This window comes from Typopeltis vanoorti, chromosome 7 (assembly GCF_054136105.1).
Source record: "Typopeltis vanoorti isolate ZY-2024b chromosome 7, IOZ_Tvanoo_1.0, whole genome shotgun sequence".
Lineage (NCBI taxonomy): Eukaryota > Metazoa > Arthropoda > Arachnida > Uropygi > Thelyphonidae > Typopeltis > Typopeltis vanoorti.
In genome coordinates, this window is record NC_143555.1 from 134,117,244 (window position 1) to 134,143,784 (window position 26,541).

The following is a 26,541-nucleotide window of genomic DNA, read 5'->3' on the forward strand; positions in this document are numbered from 1 at the left end:
ACCCTCAATCTGTCATCACAAGGTACATTCCTACTCGCCATCTTTCTCACACCTTCCTCTCTTTATTCCTAAGGAACTCAGGTGACCAAACCTGAGCACAGTAATTTAGATGTGGCTTTATAGATAGACAGCAATGATAACTTCTTTATCTCTACTCGTTGGTGTTTCAATAACCAGCTAATCCTGTTAGCTACCTTTGCAATATGCTCACTAAACTTCAATTCTCACCCCACCCCAAATGCCTAGCTTCATCAGTTTACCTGAAGTACCAGCTAATCCTGTTAGCTATCTTTACAATATATCCACTAAACTTCAATTCCCTAATCCCCCCCCCCCCACACACACACCTAGCTCATCAGTTTACCTGGAATACATTTCCATCGATGGGGTACACAGCTTTTCAGCCTGACAAGCTTAAATCATCTGGCAAGCTCTCTACATATCTTTAATTATTACAGTACTTAATTTTGCATTGTCTGCAAACAGCTGAACATTTCCTGTGTCATTTATATATAAAATAAACAGTGTCAAGTGCAGAGCCTGGTGGTACATTACTAGTCACCTGTTTTCTCCTGGATTTGGTTCCACATACTACTCTTTAGTATTTGTCCAATGATAGATTACTGCATGATAAGTTGATAGTTAAATTACAGCAGATGGGGTTGGATATTAGACTATTGCATTGAATCGGAGATTGGCTGTCTGATGAGTATCAGCATGTTGTATAGATCTTGGGGTGATGATGAATAAGGATCTAAAATTTATAGGACACATTGCCAAAATTGTGAGGACCACACAATGAATTCTAGGATTGATGCAGAGGACACTGACTTGTAGAAGTAAGAGATTCTTGTTCCATTGTATAAGGATCTGATTAGGCCACAAATGGAATACTGTGCACAGATTTGGTCACCTGGTTCTTGAAAAGGGCGAAGATATGTTGGAAAGGGTTCAGAGGCGACTGACTAAGGTAGTTTCTGATCTCTGGAATGTTGAATATGAGGAAAGATTGAGAAATGCAATTTATAGTCTAGTGGATCCCGGGGCAGAGCTGACTACTACCGGGTGCGTCCCCAGGTGGCAGATCGGGGAACAGCCTTCAGATATGGAGGCCAGCTGTGATATAAGCAGAGCAATCTGGCGAATAAGCAGCCATGGACCAACAGCGACTGAGCTATCAGGGCGTGGGGGAGCAGAAGTGGCAACTCTGTCTCACTTAAAACCTCACAAAGCCCAATGACAACTCGTTGACATGGTGAGTAGTGCCGCCATTAAATAAGCACCTGCTGGGGTCACTGCCCCTGACATTGGGAAGCAGCATTTTCAGTACTGACACAAGGTTGAAGCCAAATGATGATGGAAAAGCTTGTGATCAGAGATTTGCAGATGGCAATATGATTATATTGTGTATGTCTGTAATACTGCAGAGCAGAAAGCAAATGGAGAAACTACTGTTCTACCTTATCTCCAGAACAACCACCATGATGAACAAACCCTTACAATTGTCCTCAAGTTCCTGGTGTCCCTTAAATGAGACAAGGGTGCGAAGAATCTCTGAGCTCAAAATGGTGTCCACTTTTAAAAGTGCAACTTGGAATGTCAGAACTCTGTATGAAGCTGGCAAATTAAGAAATGCCACAAGAGAAATGAAGAGGCTGGGCATCCGGATTTTGGGAATTTGCGAGACAAGATGGCCAGGATCTGGAAAGTGTCAACAAGATAATACAACAATGTATTACTCTGGGAATGATGAGAACAAACATTGACATGGTGTATCTGTAATAGTAGATGAAGAAATCAATAAATCAGTAATAAATTGGATTCCATTTTCTGAAAGGATAATACTGTTACAACTTAAGGGAAACCCCGTTAACATAAATATCATCCAAGCTTATGCACCCACAGCTGACAAAAGTGAAGAAGATGTTGAAGAGTTTTATGAACACCTAAAAGAGATTAAAAACCTAACTGATATAAACATAGTGATGGATGACTTCAATGCAAAAGTGGGAAGAGGGGGTGATGGAGAAATTGTTGGATAACATGGTTTAGGCACCAGAAATGACAGAAGAGATCGCCTAGTCCAGTTCTGTCAGGAAGAAGATCTAACAATAGCAAATACCTGGTTTAAACTTCCACCCAGAAGACTGTACACGTGGAAATCGCCTCAAAATAACTGACATAACATTGTTAGAAATCAAATTGATTACATACTGATAAATAAAAGATTCCACAGTAGTATAAACAGTGCAAAGACTTATCCTGGAGCAGATATCTCATCAGACCACAATCCCATAGTTGCAGAAGTACGTCTTAGATTAAAATCAGCTAAAAAATCACAAAAGAAGAAAAAGAAAATTGATGTAGAAAAACTGAAAGACCCGAACATAAATAAAAGTGCCAAGACACAGCTTAACCTGTGATTACAACAGATTGACATAGAAGAAAATAAAAGAGTGGAATCTCTTTGGAATAGCTTAAAGAATGCCATCGTAACAAAAAGTATTGAAGAAGTAGGTTATGTGAATAATATAAAACAACAGGAATGGATGACAGATGAGATTCTTTCTCTTATTGATACAAGAAGAATGTACAAAAACAAAGACCTAGCCAGATATACAGAAACACATAACATCATCAAGGAAAAAATAAAAGAAGCCAAGGAAAAGTGGATGAAAAATTTATGTACTGAAATTGAACTGCTTCAGAAGAAACATGATAATTTCAATCTGTATAAGAAAATCAACAAAATTTCCAGAAAATTCAGGAAAAAGCAAATAGTGTCTCTAAGAGACGAAAATGGAAAAATAGTTCTAGAAGAAGAGAATAAAGCACAGATTTGGATAAAATATGTAACAGAACTGATACAAGACAGAAGCCTATAAATATAAAAGATAACATTCAAGGATCAGCAATCATGAAATGCGAAATAGAGAATACTATGTGAACAAGTAAAACAGGAAAAGCCAGTGGACCAGATGGTGTGCAAACAGAATTTTTAAAATTAATAGAACCGGATAACATCAAACTTCTTGAACAACTATTTAATAAAATATATGAAAGTGATGAATTTCCAACAGATTGGCTCAAATCTACATTTATCACTATCCCAAAGAAACCCGAAGCGAATTCCTGTGTGACTTCCGACTTATTAGTCATGAGCCAAACAATAAAAATATTTTTGAAAGTAATTCAGAATCGCATTTATAGAAAAAGTGAAGAAACTCTAAGTGAAACACAATTTGGCTTTCGGAATGCTTTTGGTACTAGAGAGGCCCTTTTCTGTACCCAAATATTGATACAAAAATGCATAGAAAAGCAGAAATCTGTCTTTATGTGTTTCGTAGATTTTGAAAAAGCATTCGACAAAGTCAGACACACTAACTTAATAGAAGTCCTTCAACAAATAAGGCTAGACGAACAAGACATAAGACTAATAACAAATCTGTATTGGAATCAGTCAGCTACCATTCAATTAGACAACATTACCACCAGTGATATTAACATCAAAAGAGGAGTGAGACAAGGATGTGTGCTCTCACCACTCCTGTTCAACATATACAGAGGTAATCTTTAAAAAAAAGCATTGGAAGAATGTCCAGAGGGAATCGCAATAAATGGAAAGATTGTTAACAACCTACGATATGCAGATGACACCGATGACACCGTACTAATTGCAGATAACATTATGGATCTCCAAAAACTCATTGACAGAGTATACATAGAAAGCCAAAGAATGGGAATAAATATAAACATCGACAAGACAAAATATATGATCATCAGCAAACATCCAGCCTCATCAATGAAACTGACACTCAATGGGAAAAATCTTGATCAAGTGTCAAGATATAAATATCTTGGTTGCTGGCTTAATGAACGGTGGGATCCAGAAATAGATATAAAGACAAGGATTGAAGTTGCACGGCAATCCTTCATGAAAATGAGAACACTATTCTGCAATAAAGACCTAAACATGGAAGTCAGATGCCGAATGCTGAAATGCTACATGTGGTCTATTCTGCTCTATGGAATCGAAACATGGACATTGACGGTGACAATCATCAAGAAAATCGAAGCCTTTGAGATGTGGCTATACAGAAGAATGCTAAAGATATCATGGACAGAAAAATTTACCAATGAAGATGTCTTAAAATCCATTGGTAAAGCTAAACATCTTGTACAAATAATCAAGAAACGAAAAACATATCTTGGCCACATCATGAGAAACAGCAAATACCAACTTCTACAAACTATTTTGACAACATCAAGACGTGGGCAGGAAAGAGCAGTGCACAACTGCTTAGATTAGCACAAGAGCGCAGTTTGTTCACCAAGATGGTCGCTGACCTTCGATAGAAGATAGCACAATAAGAAGAAGAGAGGTAATATGATAGACACGTTCAAGTTGGTAAAGAATTGTTATAGGATCAATTCTGAAGAGGTTTTTCATAAAATAGTGGGAGATCAGGGGAGAACAAGAGGTCATCTCTGGAAGTGATATACAGTTGGTGTGAATAAGGGAGTGAGAAGCAGGTTTTTTGTATGCAGAGTTGTGAATGATTAGAATGCCTTGCCTGAGAGTGTGATGTCTGCAGAATATTGGAATGTGTTTAAGTTGTGGTGTGATGAGCTGTGTGTATGACAAAGGGACCTCCTACATGGATTTTTGACTCCAAGGGGGTCTTAGGGTAATAACAATATTAATTAGTCTTCTTCGTATTCACACCAACTTCATATCCATCACCATTTGTTCCAGTTTGTAACGAGTTCCATGTGGTATTCTCCCAAATGCCTTCTCAAAATCAAACAGTATCATCATTACAGTATTATTACATCAAACAGTATTATTCAACTCAACCATCATTCTGTTATAAAAAGTAAATTACTAAGGCATGACCTGCCCTTCACAAAAAGCATGCTGCCACTGTATAGTTCATATTCTTATCTTCTCTGAATTCTGTCTTTGACCAACTTTTCCAATACCTTTATAATTACCTCCCAATATACTGGTTTGTCTACAATTTGCATACACAATCTTGCCACCAGAGATGAGACTTAGAGATAACAAAAATTCCTTTGCACATTCTCATAATATGTGAGCTTATATCCTATCTAATCCCAGCCACATTGGCATTCAGGTTTTACAGTATGCTAAGCAGTTTCAATTTATCAACCTCTATTCCCACATCAGTTCCTGTCACACCTGTCATAACAGTATCTTCACTTGGATGACAGGCAAAGTGGTCATCCAGTATCTCAACTATTTTGTCTGCTTCTGTTAACTCACTACCATCAGCACTTGCTAAAGTCATTCTTCCTTTTACTTGCCACATAGCAAAATAACTCTTTAGGATTTTCTTTATCCAGCTCAGCTAATTTCTTCTCATAATCTGATTTCGACTTCCTTCCTCATTTATCTTGACTATACCTTCTACTGCCAGTGAACTTGTTGATCACCCATCTCCTTATAAACCCTCTGCAACATTTCATTTTTTGCAGCTCCTGCTTAATGATATTACGTATCTAACTCTTATGTGATTTTTCCTCCTGATCTTGGGTATACAGTCTAATGGTGCTTCTTATTCACCCATTCTTGAATTCTCTTTTTGACCAATTTTTCCAGTACTTTTACCACCAGTCTTGAGATACTGATTGGGCTATAATTTGCTATAATATATATAATTAAGTGGAACCCACTTAAGTTCCCTCCATCACATGCTGCCTCAGGTAAGTATCTGAAATGGAATTTCCTTCCTGCCATGTGATCTATATCTCCATAGTTGAAGTCCCCCCCCCCCCCCCCGTGATAATCACTATACCTGCACTCATTATACTAATTTTCTGATTTTAGTCAAGTTTTAGTTTTAGTGCAAGTTTTAGTCCCTGATAATGTAAACCTTAATAAGAGATAGACCATAGTTTTAGAGTGTCATAGACTGCTGTAGATTACTGAGATAAATCCTATCTTAACTTTCCTTTCATATTCATCTTTGCTGTGTAAATTCAGTATATTTATTATACAGAATTTTCTAGGTTTGAAGCCAAATTTTTGAGGAATAAAATATTTCTTAAAACACTGGCTGAGTCTGTTGTGAATCATCCTTTCATGCGGTTTAAAGAAACAGTTGTATAGTTTTTTGGATCCATTTGGTAATTTGCTTGGTTATTGAAAAGTTACAATTCTGACTTTTCTCCAGATTTCTGGTAATTTTTCTTGAAATAGTTTCACAACTATTTCAGGACAGTTGTTAAACAAGCATAAGTCCAGTTTTTGGCATTACTGAACTAAATGTTCGTTCTGTTCATTATATCATCTAGTCCTGCAGCTTTGTCCTTTTTGAGGAACTTAATGCCATATTAACTTATGTTATAATGAAAAGTAAACTAATTACCTTTCTCAGTTTATTCCTTGTTTTTGATGGTCTCTGTGCCTTGCTTATTTAATAACAGCACATATCACAAAACAAAGAGTGTTTGAAATCTCTGTGCCTTGCTTATTTAATAAGGGTACACATCACAAAACAAAGAGTGTTTTGAATCTTACCTACCCCCCCCATCAGTTTTCAAAACTCATTTGAACAGATTGCAGATTTTGCAGAATGTGAATTTTAAAACTGGACTTGTCAACATGTACAACAATTTTGTGAAAAAAGTGACAGTTTTCTTTTGCTCCAGATAGTTTATTTTTAAACTAAATGTGTTCACTTGTATGAGATTAACAACACTAATCCCGAGAGCTAACCTTAGAAGATAAAGTTAGGGGATATTGCTTTCTGGCTACTCAACATAGTTATAAAAAGGAGAGTTACACCAGGTTAACTTTACTTTTGTATCTAGTAAAAGCATACATGTTTCCTTTAAAATGTGGAAAATTTGTAACTTATTCTAATTTTAAATAAACTGAAATTGGTTTCATTGTTGAAAAATGAAATTGTGTTATTTGTGCAAAGGATATAATAATTATTTTTTTAACCATTTCCATGTTCTTCTTATAGGTTCTTAGAGTCTAGCAGTGTGGCAGGTCTTCTTCCAGTTTGTGATAATAGTCAACCAAGTGTCACAAATGATTGTTTACAAAATGAAGATAAGCAGAAAAATGTCAGCGATGGAACAGCTGAAGTTACAATAACTGTTAAAAATGGAGAAGCAACTCTTAATCATACTATTGGTAAGTTTTATCCTTTTTTAGTTGATCCTTAAATATGACATCTTTAAAAAAACAAAATTGACTCCTTATTCAAACAATATCAACCTTTAGAATTTTTTTTAATTTTAAAGGTTGATATTGCCTTTGTACTGTAACAAAGGATGCAAGTCCTGAACAGATTCTAATAAGTACAATGCTGTTCTAAAAGAAATTCAGTAAGCAAACTGATCATTATAACAAAGCATTCCCATTGTTCCTAGGAGTTTGCTGTAGTGAGAGTTCACTCTTATCATTGTTAGATATGTTGCAAACTCATTCTGAGAAGATTGATAGTAATTTCATTATTCTGCAAGATATATTTTGGTGCTCTAGGTGAGATCTAAAATACTATCAAAAAGAAATCATGCTAATCATGTTTATAACATGGTAATATATATTAATGGCATCTCATTAGCCATCTGGTTTGTCTACTCTTGATGAGTTCCTGATTTCACTGTTTGGTTGTTGAGGAAGAAGATCCTCAGATCGTTTCCCTATATATATATATATATATATATATATATATATATATAATAATAATATTATTATTAAGAGAGACCTCCAGGGAGTCAGAGACTCATCGAGGGAGGCCACATACTACACACACACACACACACACCAGCTGTAATACTTATTCTTGAATTCATTCACACTGCTTGCACTCACAACATCCAAAGGCAATCCATTTCCAATCACGCACCACCCTCTGAGAGAAAAATCTAGCCCTCACCCCCTTCTTAGCTGCCTTCATTCTCAGCTTCCAAGGATGCCCTCTCATCTTTTCCCCACCCTCCATCAATTGAAATCCTGTATGACCTTTTCAGAAGTTTGCTAGTGTCTGCAGTGTACAAGTTCTCAATTTGTCTTCATAATCAGTATTCCACAATCCTGATACCATTTTTAATACTCCTTTGCAATCTCTCCAATATATCGGAATCACAATGGAACCCAGGAGACCAGACCTGCACACAATAGTCCAAGTGAGGTCTTCTCAAGGCCTTGTAAAGAGGCAAAATGACATCCTTATCTTTACATGTGAACATTTGTTTCAGCATTGCAATTATCTAATTATTTTGCAATCTTTGCTACATGGCCCCTGAACTTCACCTTCCTGTCTACTAACACTCTAGGGTCCCTTGCTTCATCAGTTTCTTCAAGCAACAATCCCACCAATATAATACAACATTGGATATCTAATCATGCCAAAGTGAATGACCTTTACATTTACTAACATTGAACTGACATCCATTTTCCCATGCCCACAATTCCAGCTTATTCAAATAATTCTGCAAGTACAGGCAGCCCTCGGTTTACGCCGATTCACAATAACGGCGGGTGCCTGTGCGTGCTTTCTTACTGTAGTGTGGTTGACTGAGAAACGACGCTAGCAGGCACTCTAGTGTTTGAGTGTTTACCGAGCTACTACGACGTATATGTATCAAACCTAGTTTTAATGTTGAATCTGCCTAATTGTTCTATTTCATTTTTTTTTACGTACATATGTATTTAAATTGATAAAGTGCATAATTACATACCATGTCTGATAATAGAAGTGCAGAAAAATTAGCAGACCTTGGTGTTAAGAAGGCGTGGAAACCAATCACAGTTGAAAAGAAGATGGAGGTGATTCGAAGAATGGAAGATGGGCAGACACGTGCTAATGTCTGTAGAAGTATGAACTTACCTCCATCGACTGTTACTACAATTATGAAAAATGCAGATAGAATAAAACGGTCTACGCAACAATCTTCAGCAGCACTAAATGCAAAATATGTATGTTATAGCAGGGGCAAACTTCATGGAAAAAATTGAAAAATTATTATCATTATGGGTGGGTGACTTGAATCAGAAAAACATTCCTCTGACGCAGGCTATTATAACTGAGAAAGCAAAAACAATCTTTGAGGATGAAGACAGATGGAGGTGAAGAAACATTTTTAGGAAGCAAAGGTTGGTTCACGAGATTTAAGTCTCGAAGTAAATGCCACAGTGTCGAATTATGTGCTGAGGCGACAAGTGCAGATGTTGTGGCAGCGGCTGCTTTTCCTAAAGAATTTCAAGATTGTGTAGAACAAGGAAGTTATCCTCCTGATCTCATTTTTAATGTTAATGAGACTGGGCTCTACTGGAAAAAATTGCCATCACACACCTTCATTTCTTGTGAAGAATGTTCCGCTCCGGGTTTTAAAGCTACAAAAGATAGACTTGCGCTTTTGTTGGGTGCAAATGTCTCCGGAACTTTGAAGCTTAAACCAATGTTAGTGTACCATTCACAGACACCATGCACTTTCAAGGGTCTGAAAGCCATGCTGCCAGTCTATTGGAAATGGAACAAGAAAGCTTGGGTTACACAAGACATTTTTATAGATTGGTACACAAATTATTTTTGTCCTACTGTGCTTCACTTCTGTAAAGAAAATGATTTACCAGCCAAGGCATTGCTTCTCTTGGATAATGCCCCTGGACATCCTCAAAACTTGCTGAAGTAACAACACCATTGGATGTCAAGGTTGTTTACATACCCCCAAACACAACATCGCTTTTGTAACCGATGGATCAGGGGATTATATCAATCTTCAAAGCCTATTACCTCCATATAACATTTATGGAAATGGTAAGAGTCTTGGACACTTCAGGAAAACTATTAAAGACTATTGGCTGTCATTCGATATTTTGAAGGGCATTAACAACATCGAGGCAGCTTGGAACAAGGTGTCAGCAAAGTGTTTAAAAGGAGCATGGCGAAAACTTGTTCCAGCATTTATGCACGACTTCGAGGAATTAGAGCAAGAGGAGAATGTTATTGAAGATGTTACCAAGCTTGCACGAGAGGTGGGATTGTACGATATTACAGCTGAAGATGTGATAGAAGTCTTAGAAAGCCACGATAAACCACTTTCCAAGGAAGACTTAAAAGAATTAGCCTAACAATTAAGTCAACATCCAAAGGAGGAGAAAGAAAACAAAGAAGGTCCTCTGAGAGATATGAAAACGACCGATTTACAGCGTATCCTTGCAAGCATAGAGACATTGACTGATGAACTCTGCGAAATGGACCATAATTGGGAACGGAGTGCGAACGTAAAAAGGAGTGTAATCGCACCTATTTGACCTTACACTGAACTCCTTAAAGAATGAAAAAGAAAATCTAGGCAGTTAACACTGGATACTTTTTTAACAAAAAAATGCAGGTGATCCGAAACCAGGAACTTCAACATAGAAATATGTAATACCTTTTCGAGGTTTCATATTTTTTGTATATAATTTGTTTTGTTTTCGTTATTAATAATTTTATTTTAACAAATATATATGTATGTATTATCAAAGCTTTAAATATAATAATGTTACACGTACTTCATGTGCATATTTTTTGACTGCGCAGAACATAACTTCATACCTCTCATTAAAATTGGGTTCGTTTTATGCCGATTCGGTTTATACCCTTTTTTTTTTTCAGGAACAGAACTGAGGCATAAACCGAGGGCTGCCTGTACTGCATATCAGCAGCATTCCTGATTACCCTACTTATCTTGACATCATCAACAAACAGCTGTATATCGCTTGTCAAATACTTCCCAATATCATTATTGTATAGATTGAATAACAGTGGACCAAGCACTGATACTTGTGGTACACCTCTGGTTACCTTAAATCTTGCAGACTCGCATCTCCCATATACCACTTTTTGTTATCTGTTCAGTCAGCCATCCTTTTATCCATGCTAATATTGTATAATCCAAACCCATATTCTCCAATTTATGCAACAGTCTACCATGCTGTTAAAAGTCTTAGCAAAATCCAAAAGTATCATGATGTATCCATTCCCCTTGTCTAGTTCAGTGGTAACATTACTATAGAATGTGAGCAAGTTGCTAAAACATGACCTTTCCTTAGTAAATCCATGTTGCTCATTGCAAAGTAGAGATTTACTGTCAGCCCATTTCTGAATGTGAGCCCTAACCAATTTTTCCAAAATCTTCACCACCACTCCTGAGATACTAATTGGTCGATAGTTGGACACATCGGTCTTTGCCCACCCTTGTGCAATGGAAGTACCATACATTCTCTCAACTCATGCAGAGTCTTCCCTGTTCCGAGACTTATATTAAGCAGCCTGGTCAAAGTAATAGCCAGTTCAGCTGAACACTCTTTGAACACGTGTGCTGATATCCCATCAATCCCTGTTGCTGAATTCTTATTCAGTTTGTGCAACAGCTCTAATACTCCTCGTCCTCAATACACCTGAGTTTCTTCATCCAGTGAAGACGTATCAATGAGCTCAATGTTGCATATGCCAGGTTGATAGCTTTTAACAAAATGCGCACTCATTAGTTGAACAACACTCTACTGCATCTGTAACCCTCATGCCATCTGCATTTAGAAGAGTTATTCTTTCATATTCATTCTTTTTTTTTACTTGCAGCATATCAATAGAATTCTTGTGGGTTGTCTTTAGCACACAGAGCCAGTTTCTTTTCTGTACAACAGTTGTAACTATTCTAGCCTGCTGCTTATAACGTTCATAACAGACTTCATCCTTATGCAAACAGTATTCCTTCCACATCATCCTTTTCTTACGAATCTCTTGCTTAATAAGATTACACATCCATTTGACTCCTACCCTATTTATTCTTCGAACTCTCAGGACACACTCTGATATTGCATCATTTAAGTATTGTTTAAATGCTTCGCATGCACTGTCGATATTCTTCCCATCCATCAACTGATCCCATTCCACTGAACTTAGTATACTCCCCAGTTGGTCATAATTTTCTGCTTTGTAGCTCTTCATATAACCTTTTCTGAATGGAGCATTCATAAACTTAGTCACTTTCCAAGTGAGTACCACTGATCACTGTCACCAACCAGAGGCAGAATAGTTGCATCTTTAACTGAAACACCCTCTTACACTATAATCAAATCTAACACTGTTTGAACTTGAGTTCCTTCTGTCACATGCTTCTTGAAGAAGTCCCACAACAGCTCAATAAAGGAATTTTCATTCTTCTCAATATTCTAACTGGTGATTAGTTTACGGAATTAGCAACGCATATAAAGTATATTAATTAAAGGTAACTTTAATGAATAACTTCTATATTTCGGCAATGTCACATTGCCATCTTCAGGAACATAAAGATATGATATGTGCACTCAGGAACTAACACAAAGCAAATGAGGAAGAAAGCAAGAAACTAATATTGTTCCTAAAATCCTAATGGTGCCCTCTTGCGGGCTAATTTGGTAGTCTTGGCAGTTGGGCTGAAGTTCTCATAATGAAAGTCTCCCAAATTTGGGGCAGTTTCATGTACCCAAATTTGTTGAGGTTAGGAACGTTTTTTAGAGCTGCTGAAGATTCTTTGAATAATTTTTCATATTTAAACTTGCTACGATGAATTATTTTTGTTTTCTTCCAACGAATTTTATGATGGGTATCTAAGGCATGGTCTGCCAGCCCAGCGCGGCTGTACTGGTGAAACCGGATGTAGTCTTGGTGTTCTGAAATCGTGATATTTGTTGTTCTGCCTGTTTGGCCAAAGTAGGACAATTTGCAGCTGCAAGGGACCTGGTATACACCAGGTAGGTCTAGGGGAAGTGGTTGGTCTTTGGTAGAGCGGATAAGGGATGCCAACTTTTTATATGGTCTGTAACAGAAAGTAAGGTCATATTTTTTGAGGATATTGATTATTTTCTCAGAGGTGCCCTGGATGTAGGGGATGGTGATAGACTTGGTGTAATCTTTATTGGGGAGGGGGGTTGTGGTTTACAGGTTTTAGTATTTTTTGGATTGTTTTGGGGTTATAGCCATTGGCTAAGAAAGTGTCGAGGATGTGGTTTAGTTCATTAGTCAGGGCCTTGTCATCTGAGCAGATTAATTTTGCCCTGTTATATAGTGTTTTTATCACCCCATATTGTTGTGAGGGGAAGGGGGAATTGCTGGTGAATGTATCTGCCAGTGTGGGTGGGTTTTCTGTAAACAGAGAAAACTAAAGATCCATCAAGCTGGCGGGTGATTAAAGTGTCTAGGAAGGGGAGGGTGTTGTTTTCCTCTTTTTCTAAGGTGAACTGGACTCTGGGGTGTTGGTTGTTTAAGTATGTTAGGAAGGAGTGGAGTGTGTCTGAGCCATGTGAAACCATACTTTATATGCGTTGTTAATTCCGTAAACTAATTACCAGTTATGTCTAACCAACGTATAAGTCTTACTACTAGAATCTCAATATTCTACTGCTATCCAATCACTATTGAGATAATTGAAGTCTCCCATTATGATTACTCTTTTTGCGCTCATCTTGCCTATTTGGTGATGCATTTCTTCATCACTAGCAACCAATCCACTAAGTCTGTAACAACACCCCACTATGTAATTGATCTGGTTATATTCCTCATACCAGATGGCTTCAGACTCGCTGCCACATGAAATACCATTAGTAGTAGTACTACAACCATAGGTCTCAACTCTAACTGGATTTAAGTCATCCGATATCATTAACAGCATGCCCCTTCCTCTCCTATCCTCTCTATCCTTCCTAAAAATAGCTTACCCTTTATACTCGATGCCAGTTAGTATGTCTGATAGCCAGGTCTCACTAATGCCTACAATCTGAGGTCCCAACATATTAACTAAGGCAACAAATTCTACCCCTTTGTTTCTGATTCCTGGCATACGTATCCAGACATAATAATCTACCTGCGTGTTCTTTTGTATACTCGATGAACATGAACTGCTTTCTTGATGGAAAACCTATAGCATAAGTAAAATATTTCAGCTATTTATAGAATTTATAGTGAAATGATAATAATAATAATTCTATAATAAACAATATATATTTATTAATAATATATATTAATAATAAATAATATATAATAATAATAATAAGCAGATCTGTAATTTTTTTTAATCATTTGAATAACTTGATATAGAATAAGAAAGAAATTAGAAAAAAAAAAAAGCTAAGCTGGCCGTATACAAGGCAGACTTTCGACCACTTTTAATTTATGGATCTGAGACATTGATTAGGATTAAAATAGGCAATCAAAGACTTGAGACCACATATGTATGAGAGTTCTGAGAAAAATTAGTGAATTGAATAGACAGTGTGAATGGCAAAATCATATTAAAAATGATGCTATTAGAAAGGAGCTTGACATTGCTAGTATTCAATTAACTCTGCTCATGTATTCTTGAATATATGAACAGAGTTAATCTAAAGTGGTGTGGTTAATCTAAGGGAGAATGGGAGAGGAAAGGTTAGTAAAACTGGTGTTTGATAGAAGGAAGAAGACTCATTGGAAGACTAAGATCTAGAGTATTAATATAGTTAGTAGCTCCCTAGAAGATCAAAATTTAAGATATGACAGTTTTTGTGACAAATCCGAAATTAATTTGGAGAGAAATTGTTGATAGAAAACCAGTGATGATTTAAACTTAATCATATAGTACTGTCATAATACACTCCTTCAGAGTACATACAGGAATTTGATTATGATAATTTTTAATTTCATTATATGTATATCTTTGTGAGATTATATACTTTATTTATTTTTTCTTATTCAGAATGCTTCCTGTTTTCTAAGACGTGGGCAAAAATACTTCAGTCTTGCAATCTCAGGGATAACTTAAATTTACGAAAGACATTGGATAGCTTTAAATTAAAGGTCTGCATATTTTTTCATCAAGTATTCCTTTGTCTTATATATATATATATAGATAGATATATTTAGTTATTTTTTTAATATTAGAATTTATTATTGTCTCTAGAGATTAGTTTTCTTTTCACCACAACATGAGTGATAATTGACATCTAAGCATTCATACTAAATCTAACATGTATAGGTAACGAAAGTGTGCCGCTGAGCAGCTCGAGTATTGCCAGATCTCAGTATGGGTTATATCGATTTGCTATTTCAAATATTAGCAAATAGAAAATGTGTTATATTGTTTATTAACTATAAACAGTGTTTCAGAAATATGAAAAATTAATATTGAAACAGAAGTCATAAAACAATCCAGTAAACTTTATGATTATTATCATTATTATTCCTGCTCATGAAAGGTTTTACACTGAATAATACATAACCAGTTTTTAATTGTATGTGTTTTTTATACTAGATATTTCCATGACATGGTTCACTGTCTATACAGCTAACAGCATCTTCAGGAGGTTACTTAACATAAGTAAAAAATTATCAAAGCAATAAACATTTTCCAACAGGTGCTAATATCTATAAATTTAAAAGACTGGAATGTTACATGCATCTCTACATTGTCAAGTAAACTCTGTTATGTAATTGCTGGCATAGGAAAGGTCTTCTTATGCATATTAATTAATGACTTCCAAATGTCATGAAGGATCATTCCTTGGTTTCTATTTAGTTGCCTTTTGAGTGAGTCATGATTTTATTGACAAGGATGTCCAAGAATAGTAATATGCTGTTCTTTTCTACTTCTAATGTGAATTTTATTTTTGGATGTTATTTATTCAGAAAATAGACAAAATCTTCAAGGTTTTGCGAGTATGTTTCATATGTCGAAAACACTATTTGCTGACTCCTTATACTACAAAACATCACTGCTTACTGAGCCATCTTTCACTCTTTTATGTCAACTAATTCACAAACTTGAGATAACTAAATGATATATAAGGTAAACATAATAAAATCAGTAAAATGGATAAAACTTATGTAATATTTATTATTAGAAAAACTTTCAGCCAAATATTAATGCCACCCTTATGCAGTGATAGCTTAAAAAATATCAAACAGTGGATAAAATGTTTAGAAATCAGTTGTGGGAGAAATTAACAGTGATGTTGGTATTTAATAGACTCATTTTCCAAAATTGAGTAAGTCTGAGTAATTTCTGCTTAAATTGGTTTGTGGAGCAAATCTTTATAGCCATCTTTGTAAACTTTTCCCATTAAGAAACATTTGTGGATAACTTTGGCATTGTTCCATTGGCATGTCTAACAGAGATCACTTGCTAAGCAAGTCAGACTAGGTATCGCATCTAAGTTTTGAATTTTTTCATGTGTTGGTTTTTTCCAGTAATACTTGGAACTCCAGGAAGTCAAATCAGAGTCATCTTATTGGGCTAACTTACACCTTTAGCCTTTTGTGACATACAAACAAATTACCTCTTTATTTTCCAGAAAACACAATGGCATTTTCTGCTCTTGTCAGAATGGCGTGATCATTATGATCACAAGAAATGAATGAGAATATTTGCATAAAATTAAAAATTAACTTGAAGCTGCATAATAATTTTGTATTTTGATGAAAGTGAGTTTGTTTTAGTTATGTTATCATAACTAAATAACTTTATCATAACTTTAGATGGAAGATTTTTTTTTTTTTCTCCTGGCACCTATTAATTAGGATAACTATTTTTATTTGGCAGATGAGGAATATAAAAAGCAATCCAAGAAGGTGATTCACTTGGTATGAACAGCAAGACTACAGTATGAACAAAAATTAGCAAACTAGGAAAAAAAAAAAAAAAACCTAGAGAGTTTCTCTGATATGTGGCAAATTAAAGGAAAAATGATTATGGTAAGATGTTATTAATGGATGAAAATGGTAGAATGGTAACTGCTACAGAAGACATCATTGATGTATTCAGTGAATTTATTTTGATGAAAGTGAGGTTTTAGTTATGTTATCATAACTAAATAACTTTATCATAACTTTAGATGGAAGATTTTTTTTTTTTTCTCCTGGCACCTATTAATTAGGATAACTATTTTTATTTGGCAGATGAGGAATATAAAAAGCAATCCAAGAAGGTGATTCACTTGGTATGAACAGCAAGACTACAGTATGAACAAAAATTAGCAAACCAGGAAAAAAAAAAAAACCTAGAGAGTTTCTCTGATATATGGCAAATTAAAGGGAAAATGATTATGGTAAGATGTTATTAATGGATGAAAATGGTAGAATGGTAACTGCTACAGAAGACATCATTGATGTATTCAGTGAACAATTTATAAGAGTATTTCATCCTCATCAGGGTGAAATCATGAAAAACTCAAGTTGAGGACATAACAGAGGATGGCTTAATTGTAATCAAGCAGGAGATATTTGAGGAAATAAATAACCTTGTTGTCAATAAGGTGATAGGATTTGATGACATCACCACACATCTTAAGGGAACATTCCAGGGAATTGGCAGTAGCATTGACATGCTTGTTTAATAAGAGTCTTACAACAGCACAGATTCCAAGAGAGTGGAAAGATGGTAAAATTGTTTCACTACATAAATGTAATGATAAGGCTGTGGCTACAAATTATAGGCAATCTGTATATCTGGAGTTTTGGTTAAGGTGCTGGAGAGATTGGTGAGAATTAGGGTACAAAAATGGGTTTAATAATAGCAGTATTCTCTGTCAATTTGAACATGGATTTGTGAAAGGTAGATCATGTTCTACTAACTTACTTACTATAGCAAGGTGACAAATGTCTTGGACAAGGGAGATGCATATATAGTGATATTAGATTTTGCAAAAGCTTTTGATAGACTGCCACATGACAAGCTATTAAATAAACTGAATGAAAGGGAGTTGGATAACAGACTGTCAGATAGATGTCAAAAAGTTGTATATGGGTGTTCAGTATTCCAAAAGAGGAAAGTCACAAGTGATGTGCTGCCACAGGAATCAGTTTTAGGACCACTGTTGTTCATTTTATCTATTAATGATATTGGGATGGATTTAACTGGTGTTATGCAATTGTTTGCAGATGATGGAAAACTGGGAAGAGCAATGCAGAGTCAAGCAGATGTTATGGCCTTACAGGAAGACTTGCATAGATTGCATGAATGGGCAGGTAAGTGGAACTTCAGTTCAATATTACAAAGTGTAAGGTTTTGAAATTTGGTAAGCAATGATGGGATGCGAAGTATACACTTGGGGAAACTTTAAAAGAGGTAGAGGAGATGAGAGATTTGGGAGTGGTAGTGGACAAGGACCTGAAATTCAGGGGCCACATTACACATGTTGTGAAGACATCACATCGGATAATTGCGATGATGAAGAGCATTCTGACACGCAGAAATAAAGAGGTTATGATGCCATTGTATAAGGCCTTGATCAAACCTCATATGGATTGTTGTGTACAGATTTGGTCACCAGGTTTTCATAGTGACAAGGATATGTTAGTAAGGGTCCAGAGAAGATTCAAAAGGTGGTCAGTGGTCTTTGAAATGTGGAATATGAGGACAGATTGAGAGAATGTAAATTACAAAGCCTTATGAATAGGAGGAGGAGAAAGGGAGATATGATTAAGACATATAAGCTAGTTAAGGGTTATCAAGTTGACATGGGAGAGGGGGGACATAGAACAAGAGGTCATTCCTAGAAACTATAAGGAGGGTGTGAGGAGAAGGTTCTTTGCACAGAGAGTGGTTGGTGAGTGGAATGTGTTGCCTGAGTGTGTTATGAATGTAGACACATTGAATCAGTTTAAGGCACGGTTGGATGAGCTTTGTGTGATAGTGTGTACCTCCCAGAATGATTTCTGACTCCATGGAGGTCAGATATTAATAATAATGAAAATAATAATTGATCACAGAATTTTTACAATTTCAGAGGTTTGTAAAATTAATCTCATCTTATTTCCAAATTGCACTTTTTTCCCCTGCCATTTTAATGCTCAAAGGTGGTCAGTTGCCTTTGTAATGTGGAGTACTAGGACATTATATAATATATAGTTATTTTATTACATTATAGTATATTTTGTGCTGTAGGTGGGCTGAGCATTTTTTTCCTTATTATTATTAATTTATATATTTTTTGTGGTTTTAATTTATTTATTACACTGAAACCTTGCTCTAGAGACCAAACTTGAAACTTTTTCAAGAGCCACTTCAGGCCTCCAATAAGCAGGGCAGTGGTCTCACACTACGTGATGAAATTCATCTCTCATTTAATGTGAGAACATAGTAGTGGAATATGTGCCTAAAACCATCTCGATTGAAGCATTCTTCTATGAAAAAAAAAATTCTCAAAATTTGCAAAAAATTAAAGGTTGATTTTGTAGCCAAAAAAAAAAAAAAAGTTATGTGAGAGACCAAATAAAAATTTTAAATTTTTATGAGCGATATTCTTAATAGGTGACTATAAAGCAAAATTGGTTCCATACTGTTATTTTCATCCCTTCAGCTTATTGAAAATGCAGAAAACTGAATTTTGTTTGCTGCATTCTTCCATCAATATAATTTTTTAGGATCATGAGTGGTGTTACCATGTGCCAGTAGTAAATAAGAGAGTAGAAAAATAAATGAATGAATGCGTAAAAAAGAAAAAAATGAATATTTACATATAGGTACATAAAGCATCAAATGTCTAGTCAGAGGAAGTCTAATTTAATCTGTAATTTAATTTCTTTTTTACCATCCACTCCATTTCATTTTAAAGAAAGAAAGAATATCATTTTGATAACTAAAGTGATAAAATAATGTGTTCATTGAGTGTATATGGTCCACTGCCCAGTTTTAAAACTAGATTATATAATAATAATTATTCAAGGAAAGAGTAGGATGTGACAAGCAATTGTATAAAACACTGAAATTATCATGTTCAAAACTCTAAGAATTACTATTAAAATTGGCAACAAGATTATTTTTTATTATTTAGCAAATAGAATTGGTTTGAACAAAATTTTGGTAGAACAAAATTTTATGAGAACTTCAAACTGCAATGCATCGGTTCTTTGCAAACCCTAGATATATGAAATTACATTTCCTGCATAGTTACTGTATTAAAATTGTATTAAAAAATTTTTTTTGTAATTTTATATTAATGCTTGTGACATGCATCTCTCAACATGTAATTTGCTTTCTTCACACCTCTGAGGTGGCCCTAAAAATTGTCTTGATAAGTGGATGTACAAGATATGATGAATGATTCAAAAAAAAAAAAAAATTGCGATTTTCAAAATTCTGTCTAAGTTGAAGGATTGAAAATAACAGAACGTGACTAATTTTGCTATAGGTCACCTATCAAGAGTGTCTCTCATATAAATTTTTATTTTTTATTTGGTTTCCATATAACCTTTTTTTTTTTTTGCTTCAAATTCTGCCATTTTTAATTTTTTGTGAATTTTGAGGCTTTTTTTTTTTTTTTTTAAATAGAAGAAATACATCAATAAAGGCACATTTTGGGTGTATATATTCCACTACTTCTATAAAAGAAACATGCAATTAATAAGTTTCGTGGATTCAAACTAGCACTTTGAATCCACAAAACAGGTGGCTGCCATCTTGAAAAAATATTACTTTGGCTGAAAATGGCAATTAAAAATCAGAAATTGGACCACCCAGTAAATGAGTTGTGATTAAAACCCTCCAAAATTGTGAAAATTCTGTAGATCTTCCAAATAAAAATGGCTGCCATAATCAATTGGATCCCAGGAAAAATTTAAAAAATGTATATATTCTTCCATCTAAAGGGGTAATAAAAATAATTCACTTTCATCAAAATTAAATATTCAGTTTTGTCAGTTGTATGGAATATCTGCCTACTTTACAAAGGAATGAATGAACTTTTTTGATCTTAGAAGGTTCAAACTTAATGAATTTTGCAGTGATTTTTAAATACTTTGAATAAGAAATAGGATATGTTGTGTAGAAAATATGGAGACAAAAAACACATGTTAGAGCAATTATTTTACTTACAACCAAGAAAAATAACTTGATGTTTTGACCTCTATATCAAGGTCATTGTCAGTAATACATATATATATATGAACTAAACATAAGCTACATCACAGTACACATAAGTAAGTTATAGCATAACTGCTTTGTTAACTATTTACATCTAGCCTGACCTCTGATGAAGGGGGGAAAGAAAGAGAGGGGAGAGTAAAATTTTAAATCAAAAAAATGTAATGAAAAAATTTCCTTCACAATAATTCTACTCAAGATAAAAAAATAGATTACAAAAATGCCATAGCCATACTGTACATTAGGGAAATATCAGAAAAAATAGATAGAACACTTCATAAATACAATATTAAGGCAACATTTCAAACCTTCCACAGAATTGAAAAGCATACTCATCTCATCCAAAGATCCTACCCAAGGGCTTACCAAATTTAGTTCACCTGCAATTTATCCTACACACAATAAGAAAAGATTAACAGAACACATTAATTTCCTTCACTGCAGTAAAACTAGCCTTTCCAATCATGCACTCCAAATGTCACACAATTAATTGGAAAGGCACCAGTTCCCTACAATGCACCAAAACTTGGTTTGAAAGAAAATTCAAAGAAGCTTTTGTTATGCTGATTCATCATCCCAATCTTGACAAAAATGATGGGCTAGAAATTCCAAGAATATGGAACACCCATCTGCATCCCATATAACAGGAAGAAGTTGGTAGAATCCCAGTGCAACCTGATCAGGGGACAGAGCAATAAAAAAACAGGACTATAGAGTAGCAACTGATGTAGCTCCACTTTTAATTTTTTTTTTTTATCATTTTTATTTTATTATAAATTTTTTGATTAATTTTTTTTATTTTATTTAATTTTTCTAGATTTTAAATATTACTCTTTCCCTCACCAGAGATCACGTTAGTGTAAACAGTCAACAAGTAATTATACTTCAGTTTACTTATGTATATTGTGATATAGCTTGTGTTTAGTTCATATATATGTATTCCTGATGATGACCTTGATATAAAAATCGAAATGGTGTGTTATTTTTCATAGTTATATGTAGAGTAATTGCTTTAATACATGTATCTTTGTCCATAATTTCCACACAATAAATGCTGACCCCCTGTGCAGCTCTGAGAGAATGAAGAAATAAGAAAGCTGTTTTCAGAATAAATTGAAAGTTTATGCATTCTGCTGTGTGCAAGAAAGGAATAATTTTGTCATTCTTATTATGAAAGCATTTTCTTTTTTTTATTATTATTATTATTACACGACACCTCCAAGCAGTCATCGCAGCAGGGCACTCCACTACACATCCAATCGTCTCCCCCACCACTCAGTTCTCCTACTATCATATACACAATTACAATCAATGGCATCTACCCCTCATCACCACCATCAACAGTATTTTTTGTCTGTAAATTGCTTGTGTTCTTATACTGATAGCATACTATAAGACTCCTTGTAAATGGTAGCTGAAGACAGTCCTCAGTACAAGTTACTCTGTATAAGCAAATGCTTTCATAATAATATCGCTGAATTGCTGAGATATTAATTCATTTGTAAATTCGATATTGCTTGAATCAGTACGTGTGTGTGTGTAAGTTTCAGTGCACATTTATTTTGCACTATAAATATTTGTTTGTGTGTGTTCTATTCATTTTTATTAAATATCTTTTTTTTTTCTTTTTATTTTTATTATGACTCTCACTTTCTTATGTTTAATTAAATTTTAATCGCTATTTATTCCAATTTTCTGAGACCTATGTATAAACTTAATGTAGTAGTTTGTATCTTGATTTAACTACATTGCCGTCAATATGGATAAAATACATCACTCCTCTACACTTTGTATCCATCACATATTTCAATGTAATATCAATGGTATTACAATTTTAATATGCACTTCACATCCATGGTAACTTGGACGTATATACGTCCTGGCCGGTTGGATAGTTAAGAATATGGTTTTAGGATAACATGCTTTAACTTTTGTGAAAGCTTCATGAGCCCATTATTTTAATCCATTCCTTGAGAATATATCAAGAAATCAATTTAAAAGCATCTTTATATAGACAAACCATAAAATATGTTTGAATGTACACATGTGAATACATGTGTACATTCAAACATCAAAAGAGCTACAAATTGTATATATTTGTTTCACACACATGAACTTAACTATGCACATTGACTGGTCACCTGATTGTGTTTTGGTTTTAATTTCTATTGCATGTTTTGATACACTTGAAAGCAAACTTTTTCTCATACCCTTCTTCTGACATCTCTATCCTTATCCACTTTTCCCTTAATTTTACTCCATTTATTCTTACTATCTTCAAGCCCTTCCTAATAAAATGTTCTGGCTCTTCTGCTCTGTTTACCTTTATGAGTCTTTTATTATTATTATTATTATTAAAAGTACTGACAGAACACCTGGAAGTAGGGGCAAGCATTTTAACATGCAGCAATGGATCGCAATCTATTTTGTCTTGATGATGCTACTCACCATGCACCACTTTGAAGATAAAAAGAATTAAGAGAAAAATGAGACAATGACAAAAAAAGATAATGCTATGTCAGCTACAGAACCTGACAAGAATGATATTTTGGATCAGGGAAACACTTTAGTCCTGGTTGGCCAAGTGGTTAACGTATCTGCTCTCCAGCCAAAAGGCTGCGTGTTTGAATCCCACCATGGACATGGATGTTTGTGATTGTGAAAATGCTAGTGGTGGTGGTAGGCAGTAGATGCATTGGTTAGATGATGTGGTGGAGATGGGGAGTTGTCCTCTCAGTCTCCACCACAAGGATGATTAAGAATATGGTTTTAGGGTAATATGCTCTTGTGAAAGCCTCAAGAGCCCACTATTTTAATCCATTCCTTGAGAATATATCAAGAAATCGATTTAAAAGCATCTTTATATAGACAAACCATCGAATATGTTTGAATGTACATATGTGAATACGTGTATATTTGGGTGCCCTCCCTCAAGGAGGGCACCCACTTTGGACGATGAGTCCAAAGACTCATCATCCAAAGACCACTTAGCCAACCAAGACTATAGTGTTTTCCTGATCCAAAATATCATTCTTGTCAGGTTCTGTAGCTGACATAGCATTATCTTTTTTTGTCATTGTCTCATTTTTCTCTTAGTTCTTTTTATCTTCCAAGTGATGCATGGTGAGTAGCATCATCAAAGGAAAATTAGTTGCTATCCATTGCTGAATGGTAAAATGCTTGCCCCTACTTCCGGGTGTTCTGTCAGCACTTTCAAGAATCCAATTTATAACACTGATATGCATGCATTTTATTAACAAAATATTATGCAGTATGTTCAACCCATCAACTCTGAAAGGCCATCCTATGTTTGTATCATCATTTTTAATTTCTAAAAGCTAATTTAAAACAGCAAAATTTTTAACTCTAATCCTATATCAAACTGGAAAGTAGAAACTTTCCAGTTTGATATAGGATTAAAGTTAAAAATTCTTGAACTTATGTTATTTAACATCACATTTTAGAAACATAGTAGTGATTGTTTAGAATATCCTTTTTCTTCCCTATTATTATCTTATTTATGCATTTTATATATTTGCAGATTGTTCAGGACTTAAATACATTGAAACGGTTATTGAAAAAAGCAGAAAATGACCATTATTCACTTTACAAGTGAGTTGTTTTTTATTTTCATATAAAATTTTCACACCAGTTAGATTATTATTATGTGACACTTCCAAGGAGTCCAAAGACACTCACCTTGGAAGGGCACTCTACTCTACTTCACTAAATACATCTCACCCTCTCTACTACTACTTGACATTCTCCTACTATGACAATACTACTACTACCATCAAGGCCATGTACTGCCCATCACCAACAACAGTATTTTTTGTCTGTAAATTATGAATGTTCTGAAGGCCAATTTTTCTGTATGCAGAATGAAAAACCCAAATTTCCAGGAGGGAAAAACCCTGCTACCTCCGTACGAGATTGGCAAACTTATCTTCAGTTGAAAAAAAACTCATATAAGGATTCCCCTCGTCATGATGAGAATCAAATCCAGGTCTTTTCCAATCAAAGGGCGCAATGTTCCACTGTTCTGTGAAATCAGGATGTTCAAGAAATTTGAGAAATTATTTTTATTTGCAAACATTGAGCAATTCCAGATATAATGTTTCAACTAATGCAGATGAAACATTTTCATAATTCATATCCTAAGTAGCAGCTAACTTCATGGTTAGTATGATTAGCTACACATTTTATTCTGACTAATTACAGTTGTGACATCTCAACATCATGAAAACTAGAAACAGTATTTAGCTATTACTTAGAATATGTGTATTATTATTATTATTTTTTTTTTTTTTCATGTGAAAGGCTATAAACCTAAAGTACAATAGGTTGGTTTAAAGGTTATAAATAATCTGGAAATCATGCCCTCGAAAACAAACATGAAACTATTTTTTTTCAAGCCAATTTGTACCTCAAGTAAGCAGGGCAGTGATCTCACAGTGAAATTCATCTACCACCTGAAGACATTCACAAACATCCATATCCACAAAGAGATTCATCAGGAAACCAGGCCAAATGGTAAGAAATCAGCTACTAGAACACTCTCATCAAAATTAAAGATAGGCATCATTATCAATGTAATACACAAACAAAGACTAAAGTCCAGAATATGTAAGAGCCTTCTAATTTCTTCTTTGCCAGCTTGGTTGGCTGAGTGTTTAATGTATTCACTCTGACCAGCAGTCTGTAGGTTCAAATCCCACCATGAGCATGGATGTTGTGAATGTCTTTAGGTTGGAGATGCATTTCATTGCCTAGTGTGAGACCACCACCCCAATTATTGGAGGCTTGAAGTGATTTGAAATCAATCTTAAACAAATCAGCTTAGGAAAGCAATCTTTTTATATACACTACTTAGAAAGAAGATAATGGACATCCCTCAATGGGCAGGGTGCATTGTGCCATGTAACAAGTCACACGTTTATGACTTGGTAAATTAATATGATGCTCCCAAGTTAGTGCAACTGTGTCTGGGTGAAATTGCTGCAAGAAGTGAACTGACAAATTGGGCCATCTTAGGTCAAAATTCAATGATAACATACTGAGATGGAAACACAAGGAGTCAATGTAAGTGCTGTTGTCTGCAGTAGATGACCCATTACACTCACCAAAAGTGACCACAGAGTGCTATGAAGGATAATATGTAAAAACTGCCATTCACAAAGAGCTGAAACACTCATCAAAAACATTCAGAACCAAGACTTGCAACTTGGGTTTCCATAGTAGGACCACAATATGCAAGCCTTACATTATCCAAACCAACATGCAGCATCATCTTCAGTGGTGCAAAGAGCATGTACAGTGGGATGCAGAAGCTTGGGAAGCTGTGTTATGGAGCAATGAATCATGCTACATATTATACCGAGAAGATGGAAAGATGTGGCAAATACCCAGTGAAATACGCTGGTAAGAGAATATAACCCCAACTATGAAATTTGGAGATGGCAGTGTGATGGTATGCTCCTATTTTTTCTAATTTGACCTTGGAACCTCTGTTTGTGTTGCCGCAAACATTGAACTCCGTGAGGTATCTGAACATTCTGGACAGTGCAATGCTTCTTCCTTTGTGGCGTTTCTACAGAACTGACATTGTCTCTTTCAGCAGCACAGGGCACTATGTCATAA

General features: G+C 35.0%; 1 protein-coding gene across 2 annotated transcripts in view; it reads left to right on the forward strand.

The window, feature by feature from the left end:
• Positions 1-26,541, forward strand: part of LOC150105085 (protein Njmu-R1-like) — a 111,861-nt gene that overhangs the window by 83,139 nt on the left and 2,181 nt on the right. For both annotated transcript variants that reach the window (XM_090396143.1, XM_090396142.1), the window contains exons 9-11: positions 6,996-7,168; positions 14,740-14,840; positions 24,443-24,513. In XM_090396143.1, coding sequence (XP_090252269.1) covers positions 6,996-7,168; positions 14,740-14,840; positions 24,443-24,513 — 345 coding nt within the window. The remainder of the gene's footprint in view (positions 1-6,995; positions 7,169-14,739; positions 14,841-24,442; positions 24,514-26,541) is intronic.